The sequence below is a fragment of the Callorhinus ursinus genome, unplaced genomic scaffold (genome assembly GCF_003265705.2).
Source record: "Callorhinus ursinus isolate GAN/ISIS: 27379988/994484 unplaced genomic scaffold, GSC_fseal_2.0 scaffold20, whole genome shotgun sequence".
NCBI lineage: Eukaryota > Metazoa > Chordata > Mammalia > Carnivora > Otariidae > Callorhinus > Callorhinus ursinus.
In genome coordinates this window covers 23,267,467-23,286,583 of record NW_027397082.1, presented here as the reverse complement: position 1 = coordinate 23,286,583, position 19,117 = coordinate 23,267,467, and the positions used below count along the sequence as shown (strand labels likewise).

Sequence of the window (19,117 nt, the reverse complement as noted above, 5' to 3'; positions counted from 1 at the left end):
GAGAGGGAAGAGGGTCAGAGGGAGAAGCAGACTCCCTGCTGAGCAGGAAGCCCGACGTGGGACTTGATCCCGGGACTCCAGGATCATGACCTGAGCCAAAGGCAGTCGCTTAACCAACTGAGCCACCCAGGCACCCAAAGGTATTTTTTATTTATTTATTTGACAGAGAGACAGAGAGCACAGGTAGGCAGAGGGGCAGGCATAGGGAAAGGGAGAAGCAGGCTCTCTGCTGAGCAGGGAGCCCGATGCGGGGCTCGATCCCAGGACCCTGAGATCATGACCTGAGCCGAAGGCAGTTGCTTAACCGACTGAGCCACCGAGGCGCCCCAAGCTAAATGAAATTTTCTAACACTCCACCCTGTACCTTCTTTACAAGTATATATGGGACATCCACTGGATCATTCCAATTTTCAGTAAATTTAAAAGAATTGAATTCATACAGACCGTATTTTCTGTCTACAACAGAATTCAGTCAGAAATCAATCTCAGAAAAAGATTTGGAAAATTGCCAGATGTTCAGAAATTGAATAGCAATTTTCTGGTCAACCAATGGTTTAAAGAAAAGAAATCACAAAATCTGAAAATGTTTGAAGTGAATGAAACTGAGAAAACTATATTAAAATTTGTGGGGTGTTCTAAAGCTGTGCTTGGAGGGAAACTTTCAGCTTTAAATAGTTATATTAGAAAACAATGTTTTAAACTCATTTATGTAAGTTTCCATCTTCAGAAAGCATGTAAAGAAGAGCAAATTAAACCCAAAATAAGTAGAAAGAAGGAAATAATAAAGGCACCTATAGAAATTAATGAATAGAAGACAGACAAAGAATAGAATCAATGAAAGCAAAATTTGGTTCTTTGGAAAGATCATAAAAATGATCTTTAGCTGGCCTGAAGAAAATAAGAAGATATATATTACCAACATCAGGACTGAAAGAGGGGATATTATTCCAGACCCCACCGACCTTAAAAGGATTATATGAGAATATTAGTATCAACTTTTATGTAAATTTAACATTCTATCTGAATTAGACAAATTATTTGGAAGGCATTAATTAACAAAACACATAGAAAAAATAGAAAGTCTCAATAGCCTTTATCTATTAAACAAATTGAATTCATAATTAAAAACCTTCACACACCAGCCCAGACGGCCTTATTGGTGAATTCTATCAAACATATTAGGAAGCAATAATACCAGTGCTATACAAATTCTTTCAGAAAGTAGAAAAGAGAACATTTTTCATGTCATTTTATGAGTCCATCATTCCCCTGATACTAAAACCTGACAGACATTATAAGAAAAGAATACTACCTACCAACATCCCTTATGAATGTATGTAAAAATCCTTAACACTGTATTAGGAAATCCAATCAGCAATATATAAAAAGGCTGATACATCATGATCAAATAGAGTTTACTCCAGGGAAGGAAAATAATATATTTACAATACATGTATTTGTCAAGGGACTTATATCCAGAATATATAATGTATTCTTATAATTTAATAAAAAGAAGACAAACAACCCAATTTTTTAAGTGGGCAAAAGATTTGAACAGACATTTCAAAAGAGTAAGATATATACACATGACAAGATGTTCATATCATTAGTCATCGACAAAACACAAAGCCACAGTGAAATACTTCTACATACCTACTGGAATGATTAAAATTAAAATACTGATAATATTAAGTACTGATTAGAGTGTGGATCAACAGAAATCTCATGTACTGCTGATGTCACTGTAAAATGGGACATCTACTTTGGAAACATTTTGGCAGTTTCTTACAAAGTTAAATATACACTTCCCATGTGACCCAGGATTAGCACTCCTAGGTATTTACGTAAGAGGAATGAAAACAGATGTTCACATAAAGACTTCCACACAAATGTTCATAGCAACTTCCATCATTTAAAAACCAGAAACAATCAAATTCCATCAATGAGTGAATAGAAAAACAAACTGATGTATATCCATATACCAGCATACTACTCAGCAACAAAAAGAAACAATGAATGTAAGTCTTCTGACTTGTTCTGATATCCTATTCAATGTCTTTGAGACTCTTAGAACTACATGGTCAAGGATGTAATACAGGTCAGCTCTCCCTTCAGACTTTTTTCTCTCAGAGGCAGTTCTGGTCTTCCAGTTACCCAGGCTTGAATCAATGGAGTCAGTGTGGACTCATATTTCACCCTATTCCCCATATGTGGTCAGTTAACATTCCCTGTTAGTCCTTAGACATTTCCCTTATATCTGTTTCTTTATGGGGCCCTGGTCACTACTAGAGTTTAGGCCCGTGTATTCTCACAACGGCTTTCCTGCAATAATCTTCAAATTGCGTCTTTTGCCTCTAGACTTGCAAGTAGGTATTTGAGACTTCAGCTATGGAGATAGCATTTGTGGAGACTTACTATGCCCTAGGTATTTGTATATATTATTCTCACAAAAACCCTGCAAGGGAAATAAGAAAAACAAGTTCACTGAGTACTTTGTTCAAGATGATACACCTAGTAAAGGACAGAGCCAGCAGGATTAAAACCTAGGTCTAAGTGGCCCATTTAGAAGTAAGAAAAAGATATAATAGATAAAATTTAAAAGTTCTACATTTGTCTAGGGAAAAAAAAACAGGGAGAGACATTGCACTTAAGATAACAGGCAAGTGCTTTTAAGTAGGGACTTTTATTCCACTTACATTATTTTCTTCAAGGGTTATTTTAATTGTCTGCCATTATTTTAAGTATAGTTGCCATCCTGGATAAAAGTTCTGTTTGATATTTTTATAAAGTGATGACTGATTTTAAAAGATATTTGGGTGGGGGCGCCTGGGTGGCTCAGTTGGTTGAGCGTCTGCCTTCGGCTCGGGTCACGATCTCAGGGTCCTGGAATCAAGCCCCACATCGGACTCCCTGCTCAGTGGGGAGCCTGCTTTTCCCTCTTCTCCCCTGCTTGTGCTCACTTGCTCTCTCTCTCTCTCTCAAATAAATAAATAAAATATTTAAAAAAGGATATTTGGGTGGCTGTTTGGTTATCTTTGAGGACTTGAGATTATTTGTGCATTTCATGTGCCTGACATACAGCAGGCTCAGTAAATGTTGGCTGGTTGAATGAAAGAATAATAATTAACATTTTCAAGTTTTACAATATTTAATACACTCATTTAACAACCCCATAAAGTTGGTTGCATTATCATCTCCATTTTACAAATGAGGAAACCAAGACACATAACTTGGCCAAGGTCACACAATCTATTATTGGTGGAGCATGGATTACAAGCAGAGACTGAGGCAACTCACTCTCAAGCCCTTGCCCTAAACCACAGTATCATCCTGCTTCTTGGTTCATGGAAGAGTTACTTTGAGGGTCATTCATGTCCTTAGTAGAATAATATATGCATTTTAATGCTTCACATTTTAAGATGTGGCAATGGTCCTTAGCCTTGGATCGTTGGACCTGTGGTCCATGGACAGGCCCTAGGGGACCATGTATCTCATGAAATTTGATTAGAGTTTGTGTGTATGCATAACCACATTTTTCCCTTGGGGCAAAGACCCATAGCGCTCATCAAATTCTCAAAGAATTTTGCAATAACTAAAAGATAAATAACCATGGACATAGAGAGATATTTGGGATTTTCCTGAGAAAAAATCAAAATTATTAAATGTTCAGAAATACTCATAGGTTGGTTTATTTGAAGGATTGTCCACTGACTACATTTTATCTCTGCAAAGGAGATTTTGGTTAGTGGACTAGAAATTAATATTTATTAAGCACAACTAATTGTCAGGTATTTAACATATACTAGCTTATCTTTAATCTTGTATCATTACCAGAAAGATATCATTTTACCAATGTATAAACTGAGGCTTACACTGGTAAGAACATGCCTGATAACATACCCATAAATGGTAGGACTAGGGTACCCGGACCTAACTCTGCAGCTGGTACCACCTCACCTTGTGGTTAGACACAGCTGCTAAATGCCAAGGGCATTCAGTGCAACTAACCATGCTGGGAGGCAAGTCTTTCAGTGGCTTCCTTGCAACATTGCCTAGAAATAGAGGCTGAGTTATAGGGCATCTCAGGGCCATTTTGGACAGGAATTCAGCCTGGCTTAAGATGATGTCTCATTCACATCTCTACACTCTGTTCCCTGGGACTCCCTTGTAGGCAAGTCTGTCATGGCTGCAGTGGGACTGGTTTAGCTCCAAGACTGCAGGTTTTTCTGAACCATTGCTCTGGCTGACTCATTATGGCACACTTCAGGCTTCTGGTGGCCCCAGGGCTCCTCTTCCCATCTCTCATGTACATTTGAACAAAGGAACCGTCCTCCTCCTACTGCCGCTGCAATGGAGTTTGCAACATCCTTGATGCACAAAACAGGAAGTGTAGTGGTTTGTTTCCTTGAGCTGCTACGCAACGTACTTCTCCTTGACTAGCAACTTTTATTCTACCACCTAGCTTGCCTGAAAATCTCCTTCTGCAAAACCACTTGTTTGTCAGGTACTGCAAGTCAGAGACAGGGCCTTTGAGATCTCTTGAAAGCTTTTCTAGTTTCACAGAATAGCTTAGGAAGGTTTTAGAGAAGTAGGTAGGGCCATCCTCTTGTAACAGGTAGGGGGAAAAGACTGCTATCTTGGATAGGGTGTTTCTCCAGCTTTGGGGAGAAGTGGATTCCTCAGCAGAGAACTGGCTTATCTCCCAGCAATTCTCCCAGCCTCTGCTCCAAGAAACATACCCTAGCAGTGCTGAACATCAGTCAACTAGATTAGTATTATCTCCTGGCTGTTCTCCTCCACCTAGCTGGAATAGGCTACCTGGGGGAGGAGAACAGGGATGGATCCAAAGAGGTTGCTATGGAGCCACGATCACTGCGGTAGCAGAAGGAATTAGTGAGAATTTACTCAAGTAGAAAATAATTCCATATAACACTGAGGAAAACTGAAACAGAAACCTCATACTTTACAAATAGATGCTTTGCTTTACAAAAGATAAACCCAGTTTTCTTTAAATTGTGAATTACCTAACATTTTAAATGATTCCATTGTTTTCCTAAAAGGAAAAAAGAACCTTTCCATACAAGATTTCCAAAACCCATTTATATTTGATTTCACTGTCAAAAATGTATACAGATTGTACTAGTTTCCTAGGGCTACCACAACAAAGTATTATACATTGAATGACTTAAAAAAAAAAAACACAGAAATTCATCATCTCCCAGTTCTAGAGGCTAGAAATACAATTATCTTTACAAGTGGGCCTGTGTGTTACTCTGAAATACTGCCTTCTGGTTATTCAAAATCTTTTCAGATTTTGCTATCTTATTCAGTGATCAAGTGTATTCTTCACTTAATTATTAGATTTTTCTTAATTAGTTGCTTTATCATTTAAGTGCCTGTTTAAAGTACATAGTAGAATGAAAAGCTTTGATATGACAAACTATATTACATTTCTGGGGTGATCTAAGACCTTGGATATGACTGTTCATAATGGTATCTCTTTCATTCCTTAGTGTTCATCAATGTCTGCTTTTCTGCTCTCATTCTGTGGGATGTTTCCCTAGTTTTTCTCTCATCTCCCTTTGAACCTCATATCAAGCTTAGGGCCCATTTAATAGACATGCAGATCAAAGAGGGTATAATTATTTTTAATAAGCAAAGCTGACAACATAATTGTGGACAAGAACTTCTAGAAAGTTCCTATCTATATACATCTCCTATGGCTTAGTTGCAGTTTCCCACTCACAAAATGGACATCCCCCTTAATCTGTACTTACAAATATTGCACATTATCTATACTTTATTTTCTACACATTACAATTTCAACCAAGACGTAATTGTCAAGTATTGGCAGTAGACATTACATTAGTGTACCAGTGACCATTGTGGTGACCCAAATTTCCAGCAGCTTTGTTTTAATCCAAGAGTATTATTTTCTTATTTTGAAAATAGAGTGTTATTTTCTTACATGACTAAAAAGACTTTACACCTATTTCTTTTAAATAAAGATGTTTATTTGGAGAATATTAGTAGCATGATAACTCAACCTCACCAAATATTCACAGTTCATCAGGTCAGGCAATAGAACAAGTCCGTGTGAGCTTCTTATAAAGCAATGGATGACCACCTCAGTAGCTGCCTCCATCTTCTATCCTATTACTGGATGATTCAGAATCCAAAATACGAAGTTTGGGGACTTTTTCTCAAAAGTAGAAATAAGGAAAATGTCTGAAGCAATGATGTTGACCTTTTTCAAAAAAATCTATGAAACTTTAACTGCATATTTCAGTCTTGTCGAATCTTTTGTATTATTCTGACTGTCGATAAGAACCAGAGGGCTATGTTGATGATTCTTGATAATTTCAGCAACACTTCCAAAGTACTAGAGCAAGAAAACGTAGATGAATTAAACATTGGAATTTATGTTAACTTTAAGCTCTGCTCCTCCAGTCTTCTCCCACTTTCTCAAGTTAGTCAACGTTACAGCTGACATTCTACCCAAAAAAGTCTAATTTAACAAAGGCTGGAATCTTCGAGGTGGCTGACTCTGGCCTCGCCTATATTCAGTTACACTAAAAACACTGGCAGCCTCAATTAGTGTAACCACTTAGAGAAATTACTTCATTGAGTTATGATGTAATATTTTAATGACTTTATTTAGTAACAAGTGTAAAACTGTCACACACTGAATTTCTCTACATTCCTCACAAAACAGATTATCTGTTATGTTGCACAAGTCTTAGATACAAGAACTGATGTAATAAATTAGCCCTAGAATTTAGTATCAGAAAAGAGTTATTTCCCAGATTAATTCATGCTTGTTTTGTTTTTGTTTTCTTTTTTAATAAATAAAGAAAGCTTTATAAATTCTCATATTTCAAAAAAAATAAATTCTATTTCCATTTTTGCTCTAGCTCCCAGAGCTAATTAATAATTAGTTTAGATTTAATTAATAATGGAATCCATGCTAGGCTTTTACCATACATATTTATTTTCCTGTGTGCTAATTCCTATTGTCTATGGATTTTAATTTAAGGTTATCACAAATATTCTCTTGAAAAATTATCAAAATTTTAAATGAAAGAGAAAATAAATATAACACAGAACAAGAAATGAAATGCATTGATTATATAAAAGTGCTACAAGCTCATAATCATACATAAATGCATCTAGAGTCATTTTCAAAAAAGCAGTAATTGTTCTGCAACACTGCCATAAATTTAGCAATTATCACCAATTGTGTATGGTCTTTTAATTTTTCATACAAAGACAAATTTCTAGAATAAAAGTTTTTTAATCCTTTAATTAATTATTTGGATAACTTCCACATATCTATATGCTGAATCAAATATTCAGGATACTGGTCAAATTTTTCAAATGAAATACCAGTTGTCTTTTAGATAACTGGCTATCTGAATATTAGGTTAGGGAGGAGAGATGAGAGACAGGGACCTTCGAGTATCTTTACTCTTTACTTCTGAACTTGCTCTTCAATCATTCAGCCCTTTTGCAATTGCCAATGAAATTCTTTTATGATATTTATAAAGACATTCATCCTGTTTGCTTAGGATAGCATGTTGTTAACTTGAATGCAGTTGGAAGTTAAGTTGACGGACTAAAGAACTAGGAAATTAAATGGCATGGCCTCTTTGAAGTGGATTCCAAGTGAAAAAGTGTTTTCTGAACCCAGGAAACACAGTAGAGAGTTGCTATACTTACACAAACATCTCATTCTGTCATTCCAGTCCCTGAATATTTTTGAGTATTTCTTTGTTGGAGTGCTTGCAGATTGAAATGTTTGAATAGGGAGTTGAGTGGAGTTGAAATGTGTGAAGTAGGGAGCAGAGTTGAGGCATACTGAATGCAGAATTGAGCATAACTTAGTTGCAGTTTCCCCTCAGTGCTTTTTTTAAAAAAAGTCTACAGTAATTCATTGTATTTGAGATATTCATACATAGACAGAAAAACAACTTGTTTGGTAACTCAAAATCTCATGGTCCATAAAATAAAGCAAACATATATCAAAGCTATAAAATTACTTAATACCATATTTACATAATGCCAAAACAACTGCATAAAGTAGTTAAACAATTAATCAATTGGTTTCTTTTTCTAACCATATACACCCAAACACAAATACAAGCAAAGAGACTTTTCATGATATCCACATTGTTGATATCATGTAACCAGAGTTTTCATTTTCCATTCAAATGTTCAGTATATGGGAGAAATAACCTCTTTATTATGGATATAAATAAGAGTTTTAATGGACCCTGTCAGCACTTCCAGATACCATTATAATAATATACTATTTGTTTTGGTATCTATAGGCTGGATATGTGGGGAGTGGGCTGAAGTTCTATTCATCCTGTGGTAGGGACAAAGACTCTTTAGGCCAGAGGAATCCCTGTTTACCAGAGTTTCCTTAGCAGGACAAGAGTCCAGAGCCTCTATGGGAGCTCAAAATTTAAGAGAATTTCAGGACCTCTAAACAGGACAGCTCCTTCTCCCACCCTTAAGCTTCTTCTAGAAGTACTGGACTCCTGCCTGAGGAAGCTTAGAATGAAACCATCCATCCAAAGTCACTCTGTCCTAAGAGGATCGCCACTATCTATTACACTGATTACTACTGAAGAGCATTTATTTTAAAAGATCTGTCAGATAAAGGTTTCAGTGAGAATGAAGGTTTTTGTGAGTAGGGAAAAAAAGCAGACAGTTCTTTAAAGTTTAACTGGTATTAAATGATAATGCAATCTATATTTTAAAACCCAAGTTTGGTCTTGATCTGAGTTTTTGTGACTTCAGATTCAAGAGTTTTGCATATTCTAATTATCTTAGACTTTATTAAAAGCAAAATAAAACCCTAAGCTATAAAACTCCTAGAAGAAAACAGGGGGAAATCTTCATGAGATTGTATTTAGCAATGATTTCTTGGGTATGACACCAAAAGCACAGGTAACAAAAACAAAAATAGACCAATAAGACTACATTAAATTTAAAAACTTCTGTTCATCAAAGGTTACAATCAATAGAATGAAAAAGCAGTTCATGGAATGGGGGAAAATATTTGCAAATCATCTATCTGATAATGGGTTAATATCTAGAATATATAAAGAACTCCTACAACACAAAACCAAAAGATCAAATAACCCAATTTAAAAATGGACAAAGTACTCAAATAGACATTTCTCCAGAGATGATATACAAATGGCCAACAAACATATGAAAAGATGCTCAAAATCACTAATCATCACAGAAATGCAAATCAAAACTGCAACGAGATATCACCTCTTACCCATTAGGATAGCTACTATTTAAAAATCCCAGAAAGTAACAAGTGTTGGTGGGCATGTGGAAAAGTTGGAACCCTTGTGCACTGTTGGTAGGATTGTAAAATGAAGCAATCATTATGGAAGGCAATATGGCAGTTCCTCAAAATTTTAAGATAGAACTACCGTATGATCCAGCAATCCCACTTCTGGATATATATCCAGAAAAACTGAAAGCAAGGGTCTCAAAGAGATATCTGCACACCCATGTTCATAGCAGCACTATTTACAGTAGTCATCAACAATAACCAAAAATCTATCGACAGAAGAATGCATAAACAGAATGTGGTGTACAGTACAATGGAATGCTACGAAGCCTCACAAAGGAAAGAAATCCCGTCACATACTACACAATATGGATGAACCTTGAGGATATAATGCTGCATGGAATAAGCCAGTCACAAAAGAACAAGCATGGTATGATCCCACTTATATGAGGTATCTGAAGTAGTCAAATTCATAGAAATAGAAAGTAGAATGGTGATTGCCAGGGACTGGGAGAGAGTGGAAAAGGGGAGCTGTTTCCAATGCGCATAGAATTTCAGATATGCAAGATGAAAAGTTCTGGAGATCTGTTTTACAGCGTTGTAAATATACTTAATACTACTAAACTATACACTTAAAAATGGTTAATACGGTAAATTTTAAGATACGAGTTTTTTTTAACCACAATTAGAAAAAAGCAAAATAAAGAATACACTCATTGACATAGACCTTACCAGTTTGTTTTACAAATGCAACTCTCCTGCCTGTAATCACTCAATCAACAAATAAATTCACTCATTTAATAAGTACTAATCAAGTATCCACAGAAGGCAGCCATTCAGCTATGGTTCTGGAAATACAGAGATGAGCAAGACCTAGTCTAGTCCCTGGTATCACCTAGTGGAGAGGACAAACACTTCAGCAGTTATGATGCTTTTTAACAATTCAAACACTTTCTAACAAGTGCTGGGTTTGGAATGAGTATAGTTCTTTCTGAAAGAGTATTGAAAATAAATATTTATTAACTAGAATTTTTTAAATGCTATCTCCTCTGCTTAGATTGTTCCTTCCACTTTCCTCCTTCTCATCTTTAACTTTCATTCTACCTACTCAAACTCAATCTATCATTCAAGACCAGAACAAGTTTCATTCCCTTTCTGACCATTTATGGATTATTCCAGCCCATATTTCAGGGTTTTCTTATCAAAACAAGCTGGCTAAACAGAGATATGGTAAGCACTGAGTTTGGTCCAGATTAAAGAGGAGTTGGACTTCATATTTGGTTAGTATTCAAGACATACTTAGTATTCAAGACCTACTCTAATGCTTTTCTCTTGCTACAGGCCCCAAAGCTCATTCTGGTCCAACGGCTATAGTCTAATATTTCAACACAAGTTTCTGTACCTCCTCTGATCCTTCCCTGGTCATCTACTTTGGTACTTGAGTTGAGATCCTAGTTCTTGACTTAGGAACTCTGGACACTGACCTTGATTCTACTTGACACTTCAACTTTGATTTCTATGTTTCACTGAACCAAAATACTGAATCAGAGTACACTAAGTAACAGGATAAAGGGACTAAGATGCAGCCTTTATGTCATATAAGTCTTTCCTCCTTTCTGTTTTCTCATCGAATATGCTGCCTGAACACAGTATTTTATCTTGTACTCTTTTCTTTTCATGACATGTATGCAAGCCTTGCACCAAGTACTCTTGTATCCTTTCTCCTCTTCTCTAGCACGTAATATGTGATACCATTGTGCTGAATACATAGTTATAGAGTTGGATTAAAAGAGAAGTTACTGACCTCTTCACCATTTTTCTTTCTGCCCAAGGCATACTGCTTTGTTGCCTCAATAAATCGCACAGGGATATTATATACTCGCTTATTAAAGAATACAACTAGTGTATATGGCTGTTTGGAATCATGGCCAGAGCTTTTCCGAATAAGAAATGATCCATCCTGTTTATTAAAAGAAAAACACATTATGGTGAGTATTACTTAGGTTTTCACAGGTTATAAATCAGGTTATACCTATGTTATATTCAAAAGGTAATTATTGAGCTATATGATTTTTATTATTGATTACAGTTTATTATTTTCCAAGAAAATACTTCAGTAAAATATATACTTATAGAAAATCCTGAGTGAAGTCAATGCTAGCTTTTTGATGCATGAAATAAGATGCTATGTTTATATATTTAGAAATGTATGAAGGGACACAGTAAGATTAAATGTAGAGAGCACTCTTGAACTAGGAACCATGTGTACAAGTTACCTATGAATAAAGAAATATGAAACAAATTCATTCAAAAGTACTATGAGAAGAAAGCTGAAATTGGGAATCAAAACATTTCAGTTGATGAAAACTCTCTTGAAGCAGAAAAAAACTGTAAAACAACACAACAATTTAAATAAATATTTTATAAAATATTCTAGGGGTGCCTGGCTGGCTCAGTCAGAAAAGCATGTGACTCTTGATCTTGGGGTCCTGAGTTTGAGCCTCATTACTTAAAATGAACGGTAGAGATTACTTAAAATGAATAAATGAACTTAAAAACTTAAAAAATAGATTAAATATTCTAGAATCATAAATCCAAAAATTATGAACAAAAAATGGACGAAAAGCAGAAAGAAGAAATGCAACAAGAGTTGATCAAACTCAGGAAGGAAATTGAAGAGAAAGGCAAACCTATTTCAGAAATGAAGACATTATAAGTTGCCCAAGGGACAATACCTTTAAATGAAGATATGATAAATGACTGAAGGAAGGCAAGGAAGCAACCCAGACAGGGGAAAAAAAGGAGATTAAAAAAAAAAAAAAAAGAAATCAAATAGAGTCAGAGTGGTTGGAATGAAAGAAAGACAAAAAAGGTCCAAAATGCATGTAATTTGAGTTCTTAAAGAAGAAAAATAAATTAATAGAACAGAACTACTTTTTAAGACTGGAATTTAAGAAAATGTGTTAGAAATAAGAGGAAACTTAAATCTATATATATTGAGAGGGGTTCCATCTATCTGAAAAAATTGACCTGAAAGTCAACTCAGAGACATATTCTGGAAAACTATTAGACTTTAAGAACAAACGGTCTACAGAGTCTTCCGACTAAAATATGAAATTATATATAAGGGCAAGAAAATAACATTAGCATCAGACTTTTCAAAAGCATACTATAAAACAAGGCAATCCAGTGGAGCAGCACTTAAAAACTCAAGACAAGGATTTTATAAGCAGCCAAGATATCCTCCAGGTTATCAGATTGAATGTGCAAGAACTCGGGGAATAATGTAAATATAGTCCTTCCTGAGAACCTCTTACAAGGTGAGCTTTGTCAAACAAAAAGAGATAACTGGGGAAGCCAGCAAAGGGATTGATGGGAAAGCATTTAACATAGTTAGTTATAGAGCTAGGACTAAAGCAAAGGTAGCAAAAATTAGTATATTAATGTTATATATTCCAGCCAAGTAGGGTGCAAGTGAAGAAAAATGGAAGGAGGAAAGAGAAAGAAAGGGAGAAGTGCATTTTAACTTCGGATTTTCCAAACTGATCCTAGTGTTCCTACATGATTGGGCTTAGATTCTCCAAAAATTTACTTCCAGGTATTTTTTGCCATCTTGACCTCAATCTTTTAACCCATGATTGATCCAAAATAGCCTGTTACTTCTCACTCCTGAGTGGATCTCATGTAGCACCAAACCTTACAGAGATCTCCCCCTGGAGCCTTCTTCTCTCCCACTGATTGGAGAACAGTGGGGCCTATGGATCCTTGCAGAGAAAGGACAAGCAGAAATGAGATGGAAGAACAAAGAGGGAGATGCTAGAGAGAGGAGAGGATAGCAATTGCTCTTGAATAAGTAAATTAAAAACATGCCTACATCCATAATCGTTGCAATTCCTTAGTCAGCCAATTGCTGGAGGACAGCTGTGCCTATTATAGGCTGAGAGGAGAATATGGGACTTAAAAATGGTCAAACCTTGTTTGATCTGTATAAAGCCTCTTCAGCAGACTTCCGATCGCAGGCACCAGCGTACCATGGCTTGCAGTGAAGGTCCGCTTCCTGTGAAATGGAGGGCATTGCTAAGCATGAGATGGTCCTTCAATAACACGGCACCTTCTGTGCACTGAAAACAAAGTCCCATTTTGCATTACCAAGACAGACCTAACTATATTTGGACCAGCGATTTAAAAATGAGTTTTCTGCTTCCTTTGATCAGTCACAGGATTATATAAATGACTTTTTTCTCATTTGGCCTTAGCTGCTAACTTTAGTACTTGAGCATTATTATCAATCAATCAATCAATCAAACAATCCTGCTAGATTCCTGAGTCATTTACTCCTTTCTCCTAAATAAGTTATAAGTTCCCTGTCTATCATGAGCTTATGGTTGTTGCTTTGTGGAGTGCTTCCGATTTCCGAAGGGTTTTTACCAAATATTATTTTACTGGATTCTTTTAACTACTCCCAAAGGCAAGAAGGATACAATGCTCTCATCCCTCTTTACATTTGAGAAAGCTTAGAGAGACTTGCCCAAGGGCACACAGAGCTCTTTCTCTGTCTTTTTAAAAACTGTGCTGCTGTACGTGTTTTAATATCATATGCCTCCACAGATCTATTCTGAGAAAATTACACAGTTTAAATAGGATCTATGTGAGAGAAAGAACAATAAAAACAACACACTTCTTTGCTAGTTTTGAAGAAACACAAATTGTTACTTAGGGCATCTAGAATACAAATTGGAATACATGGAGCAGGGTCTTAATCCCTGAAAACAAAATGCATTCTGTACCCATCAGCAAATAACAACTCGCAAGCTGACCTAAAATATCGTCTGTCCTCAAGCTTCACCCCAAACTCCTTATAAGAAGACATTAGAAGATGTTCCCTTTCCTGCAGTTTAATGGTAACAATAAGAGTTCATTCATACCTGTTCTGACAAATGGGGGTTAGATGAAAATAGGCCATCCACAGTTGAGCCTCCCCCTTCTGGAAATCCTGAAAGGGATTTGAAAAATCAATGGTCTTCAGTGTATCTTGAGCAGTTAGTGTGCCTATACTCCACTCCAACACTGTGCTAGGGGCGGCAGGGGTCACACGGCACTGAGAAATCACACACACGCCAAAAAGTCTCAAAGCATGGTCTGGGGGCCCCAGGAATCCCGAGGATTCTTTCAGGGAGGTTGTGAGGTCTTTTCCAAATCCCTGTCTCTGTGAAGCCCCATTTTCTTCATATACTTCAGCCAGAAAAACATTGGAACAGCTTGAATATAGAAGCAGATATGAGAATCAGCTGTCTCTATTACTCTAGGTATTAAAGAGATTTTAAAAATGTAAAACAAGGCCACTCTTCTCCCTAACATGTTTTTGTTTGGAAAATACAGTAATTTTTCATTAAAAAATGTTATTTATGTTAACATGTAATGAGTTTAATATTTTATTTATCTATTTTTTAAAAGATTTTATTTATTTATTTGACAGAGACACAGCGAGAGAGGGAACACACGCAGGGGGAGTGGGAGAGGGAGAAGCAGGCTTCCCGCTGAGCAGGGAGCCCGATGCGGGGCTCGATCCCAGGATCCTGGGACCATGACCCGAGCCGAAGGCAGACGCCTAACGACTGAGCCACCCAGGCGCCCCAAGTTTAATATTTTAAATGAAAAAATAAAAGTTTTAATTTAAAATGGATTAATAAATGTTGTAATTGTCTGTTTTTAATTACTACATTAAATATCAATAGAAAGAAACATGTGAACCAAAGTTCTTTGGGTCTGCAATGATTTTAAGAGTGTTAACATGGCCCTGAGACCAAAACATTTGATAATTCCTGCCTTATGGCATAAACTTCTTCAAGGAGTTTATAGTCTATATGTGGAGACACATGAAATAGAGAAAATACTTCACTGCATTCATTCATTCATTCATTCATTCGTTTGTTTGTTCATCACTGTGTGCCTGCCATGGATCAAAACACTGGGGATAGATATACAGCAGTCAAACAAAACAGCAAAATGCCCTGCCCTTCTGGAGCTTAAATTTTAATGGAGTGAGTGAGATAGACAATAAAGACATAAGTAAATATATGTACAATATTAAGAGCCATATACATGGAGAAAAATAAGCAGGGAAGGGGTTGGGGACTAGTCTTGGATAAACAGTATGTTTAAATAGGCTGATCAGGAAGGCCTCACTGAGGTGACACTTGGGTAAGATCTGCAGATAGAGAGGGAGGAGGCATGTGGCTATCTCAGGAAAAAATGTTCCAGCTACGAGTAATAGCAACACGCCTAGCATATTTGAGGGATAGCAGGCCACTGTGCCTGGAGTGTGGAGGGAAAAGGGGAGAACAAGGGATGGAGTCAGCCAGCAGGTAAGGAAGGGACCAGGTGTGTAGGATCTGGTGGACCCCTTAGCATGACTTGAGCCTTAACTTAAATAGCTATCATTTACTGCAGACCTTCTGTATTCAAAGCACTATACCAGGTATGTAATCTTCTTATTTTGAAAATAGTTGTACTGTTTTTATTAAAAAATTAAATGTAAAATATGACCAGTATGACCAGCGAAATATTCAATCAATATTAAAAAAGAAGTAAAAATTATCCCAAACTTATCTACTTTTGAAAATAACTCTATGAAATAAATATTCTTGGCTCCATTTAACAGAAAAGGAAACAAGCCAGAGAGGAGCTAACCTCCTCCAGATGGACATGTTGCTCAGACACAAGGATCCAGCCTTACCCACAACCTGATATTACCTTCCATGACTTCATTGTACTTACTTGGCAGAGGTATGGGTTTGTGATGGATTTGTCTGAAAGGAAGAAGGTCAGATTAATTAAAGGGCAAAGCACAGGATGAATAAGTTTGACATTTTGCTTGCACCAAAGATGCTCTGAGCAGGGGCATCCCAAAGGAGTCAACACAAACGGCCAATAAAACATATCTAAAAATAGGAAAGGCATTAAAACCTTCAAGGTAAGTAAAACTGTCCCCTTTAGTTTTTAAAAAGGAAGAGACTTGGCTAAAGTGTTAGATTTTAGTTAAGACTGATAATTAACCCAAATATTACATCTTTGTGATTCTAAGCAGTTCTTCGAAAGTTTTCTTCCTATTCAACACCTTTTAAAATTTAATGAGCACTAGGTGTTATATGCAACTGATGAATCACTGAACTCTACCTCTGATACTAATAATACACTATATGTTAATTAATTGAATGGAAATTAAATTAAAATTTTAAAAATTTAATTGCAGTGCAATGAAATGTCAGATCTTTACCAAGCCAGTGTCACTATGCAGTGTGACAAAACAGGTGTTAGGGAAACATTTTTAAAGGAAAGGATTCTTACTTCTGGGCAGGAGGAAACACTGATGACTGCATATTTTCTTGTCTGTGGCTAGCTGTTCGGTGGCGCTCAGCAGGTATAGGTTTTTCTGCATTAAGAAAATGCTCATATTAGGCTAGAATGAAATGTCTGTCTCCATGTCCAAACCCAGCAACATCAACTGAGAAGAACCGGATTCGGTCCGATGTCTTCCCATGAACATGGCTTTCACCAGGATGCCATCTGTTTATGCACCTCTCTGTCTGGTGATGTGTCTGCACGATTAGGAGTAGGACTCCTACCAAGCAATGTTACAGGCACACCTTTCCATTCTTTAGCAATACCCATGGGGACTCAGCCTATGGGGTGGCCCTTTAAGTGTGTGAGTATAGGCGGCAGCCAGAGACAAACCAGTTTGAACCACGCTGGTGTCCCCCACACAGGTATTCCAATACCCTGGCGTATCTTCATTAGTCACAAGAGGTGGTATAAGTAATTTTTACTGGTAAGAGGTAAAATATCAGAGTTTGCAAATAATCGACTCTTTTTGAAAAATTACCCGAGCAAATTCAAGGTCAGCCCTATAATAATGTTCATCTCACTTGCATTTCACTGTGTTTTCCTGAGTGGGAGAGGAAGGGGTGGAGTTATAACTGGTACGCAGGGAAATGGGTGTAACCTGAAATGTAAGAAATTTATGTTGAACACAGTGAACCTTACTGCTGAACCATTGATGAATGTGATTATAAATTATCCTAATGCTTTATTCTTCCTCAAATTTGGTCCGGGGTGTGTTAAAATCTGGGTGTGTCTATGGGTGTGTGTCCCACATGGAAGAAAGGTGAACTCTTGGTCTTCCATTACAGGAACCCAAAAAGAATAAAAGTCATATCAACTCAAAGATCCAAATAAATGGTAAGACAGACCTCGGAGTTTCTTGTAATGCAGCGAAATTTGGAAGCCTTGAATCCCTGAAGGATGTTTTAAGTCTAGGTCAAGTTACTTTGAGCGACCATGTGAGATATTTTGTTCATGACATTACAGCTTGGTAATTTCAGAAGGAGAAACAGTAAACACACTTGGTTCCCACAGCCTGCTGAGCTTTGACCACCCCGCTTCGCCTCTGCAGTCCCGGAGGCTTCCTTCCTTCCTTCCTTCCTTCCTAGGTGAGAAGAGGCTGCTTACCTGCACTGGGTTTGGATGATGGTTGCCTTTGTTCTTGAAACAAGTCACAAAACTGATGGCATGCCAAGCTCTTGCCCTAGGAGCCCTTTGGCAACAAGGACACCCAAGCTGCATGCCATGAGCTCCTTCTCTGCTGGTTTTCAAAGTCCCCTGAAGCCAGTGGAATCTGCACAGGGTCGAGCCTACTTCCTGCAGAAGCTCACCCTAATACTCCACTATTACTTGAGCTCCCTGCTCAGCAGGCATGGAAGACTGTAAGGAATGGAAGGACAGCAAGGCAAAAGCCTCAAAGGACAGGCAGATAGATGAAAGAAAGCAAGACAGCAGCAGAAAGGGAGGGATACCTCAGAAATAGCCTGGAGAAAAAAAGATGTGGGAAACAGATATAAATAACCCCCAGTGGAGCAGTTAAAGCAGACAGGCAAGTTGGAGGACACATTCAGAAAATGTCCACCATCCATCATCAGAGAAACCAGGACATTTTATGGAGATGTGCCCACGTGAACTCAGGACATGGGGAGAACACTCACTGGGGAGCTTCAGTTAGTGACTTAGATGGGTTCGGGACTCTAACTTCTTTATAGTGTTTTAAGTGTTGAGATTATGGGTAATTCTTACTTCTTTCTAGGTTTTTTTTTTCCCCTCCAGGATTTTTCAAATACGAATATTTTTTTAAATGGGAAAATTCTAATTAAAAGTATATGTAAGATTTTTAGGCTATGATAAGACAAAGGAAAACATTTGGAGACATATTAAAACAGACATTTGAATTCAGAGAACATTATTTTTGAAAACTTAGTAAAATAACTTGTTCAAATAAACAGATTTTTAAAAATTTCATTACCTTAACAAAGCTATTAGTTCTAAGATACGTGAATGGCTCTGAATAAGGCTTCATGTCTTTGTAAGGCCATGGCACTGTTTCTGGCAAGTCATATGTCTACAAACAGGCAGGTTTGGGGCATGTAGACCATAGCCTTGCCCCAGAGACACTGACACGAAAGCTCAGGTCCTTACTACTCTTTGCAAAGTGAAGGCTATTTTGTTGAAAACTGCGTTTCAAATATACAATTGCCTTATAAATAGTGAGAGCAATTTAGAAACACACTTATGTACAAATCCTTAAGTCAAATAACTTAAAGAGGACACACTCGTCCTTCAGAATAATATAGATTTACCTTCACAAACACTTGCGGCATTCTGTGAAGAGGCAACTGGAGTCTATTAAAAAAAAAAAGCAAGGATATTCAATACAATGGAGTGTAGAAATAAATGTTAAAGCAATATTATTAA

The 19,117-nt window shown here is 37.0% G+C and overlaps 1 protein-coding gene across 2 annotated transcripts in view; it reads right to left on the bottom strand.

Annotated features, from left to right (window-relative positions):
* Nucleotides 1-1,056: 1,056 nt before the first annotated feature.
* The window catches only part of BLNK (B cell linker), a 78,808-nt gene continuing 60,747 nt past the window's right edge, over nucleotides 1,057-19,117 (bottom strand). The window contains exons 12-18 of one of the 2 annotated variants that reach the window (XM_025880798.2): nucleotides 19,003-19,045; nucleotides 16,664-16,748; nucleotides 16,094-16,125; nucleotides 14,242-14,309; nucleotides 13,290-13,373; nucleotides 11,121-11,276; nucleotides 1,057-6,382 (exon numbers count right to left, since the gene is read on the bottom strand). In XM_025880798.2, the coding sequence (XP_025736583.1) occupies nucleotides 6,263-6,382; nucleotides 11,121-11,276; nucleotides 13,290-13,373; nucleotides 14,242-14,309; nucleotides 16,094-16,125; nucleotides 16,664-16,748; nucleotides 19,003-19,045 (588 nt within the window). In that variant the 3' untranslated portion in view covers nucleotides 1,057-6,262. The remainder of the gene's footprint in view (nucleotides 6,383-11,120; nucleotides 11,277-13,289; nucleotides 13,374-14,241; nucleotides 14,310-16,093; nucleotides 16,126-16,663; nucleotides 16,749-19,002; nucleotides 19,046-19,117) is intronic. The other variant, XM_073904392.1, reaches the window with a different exon arrangement.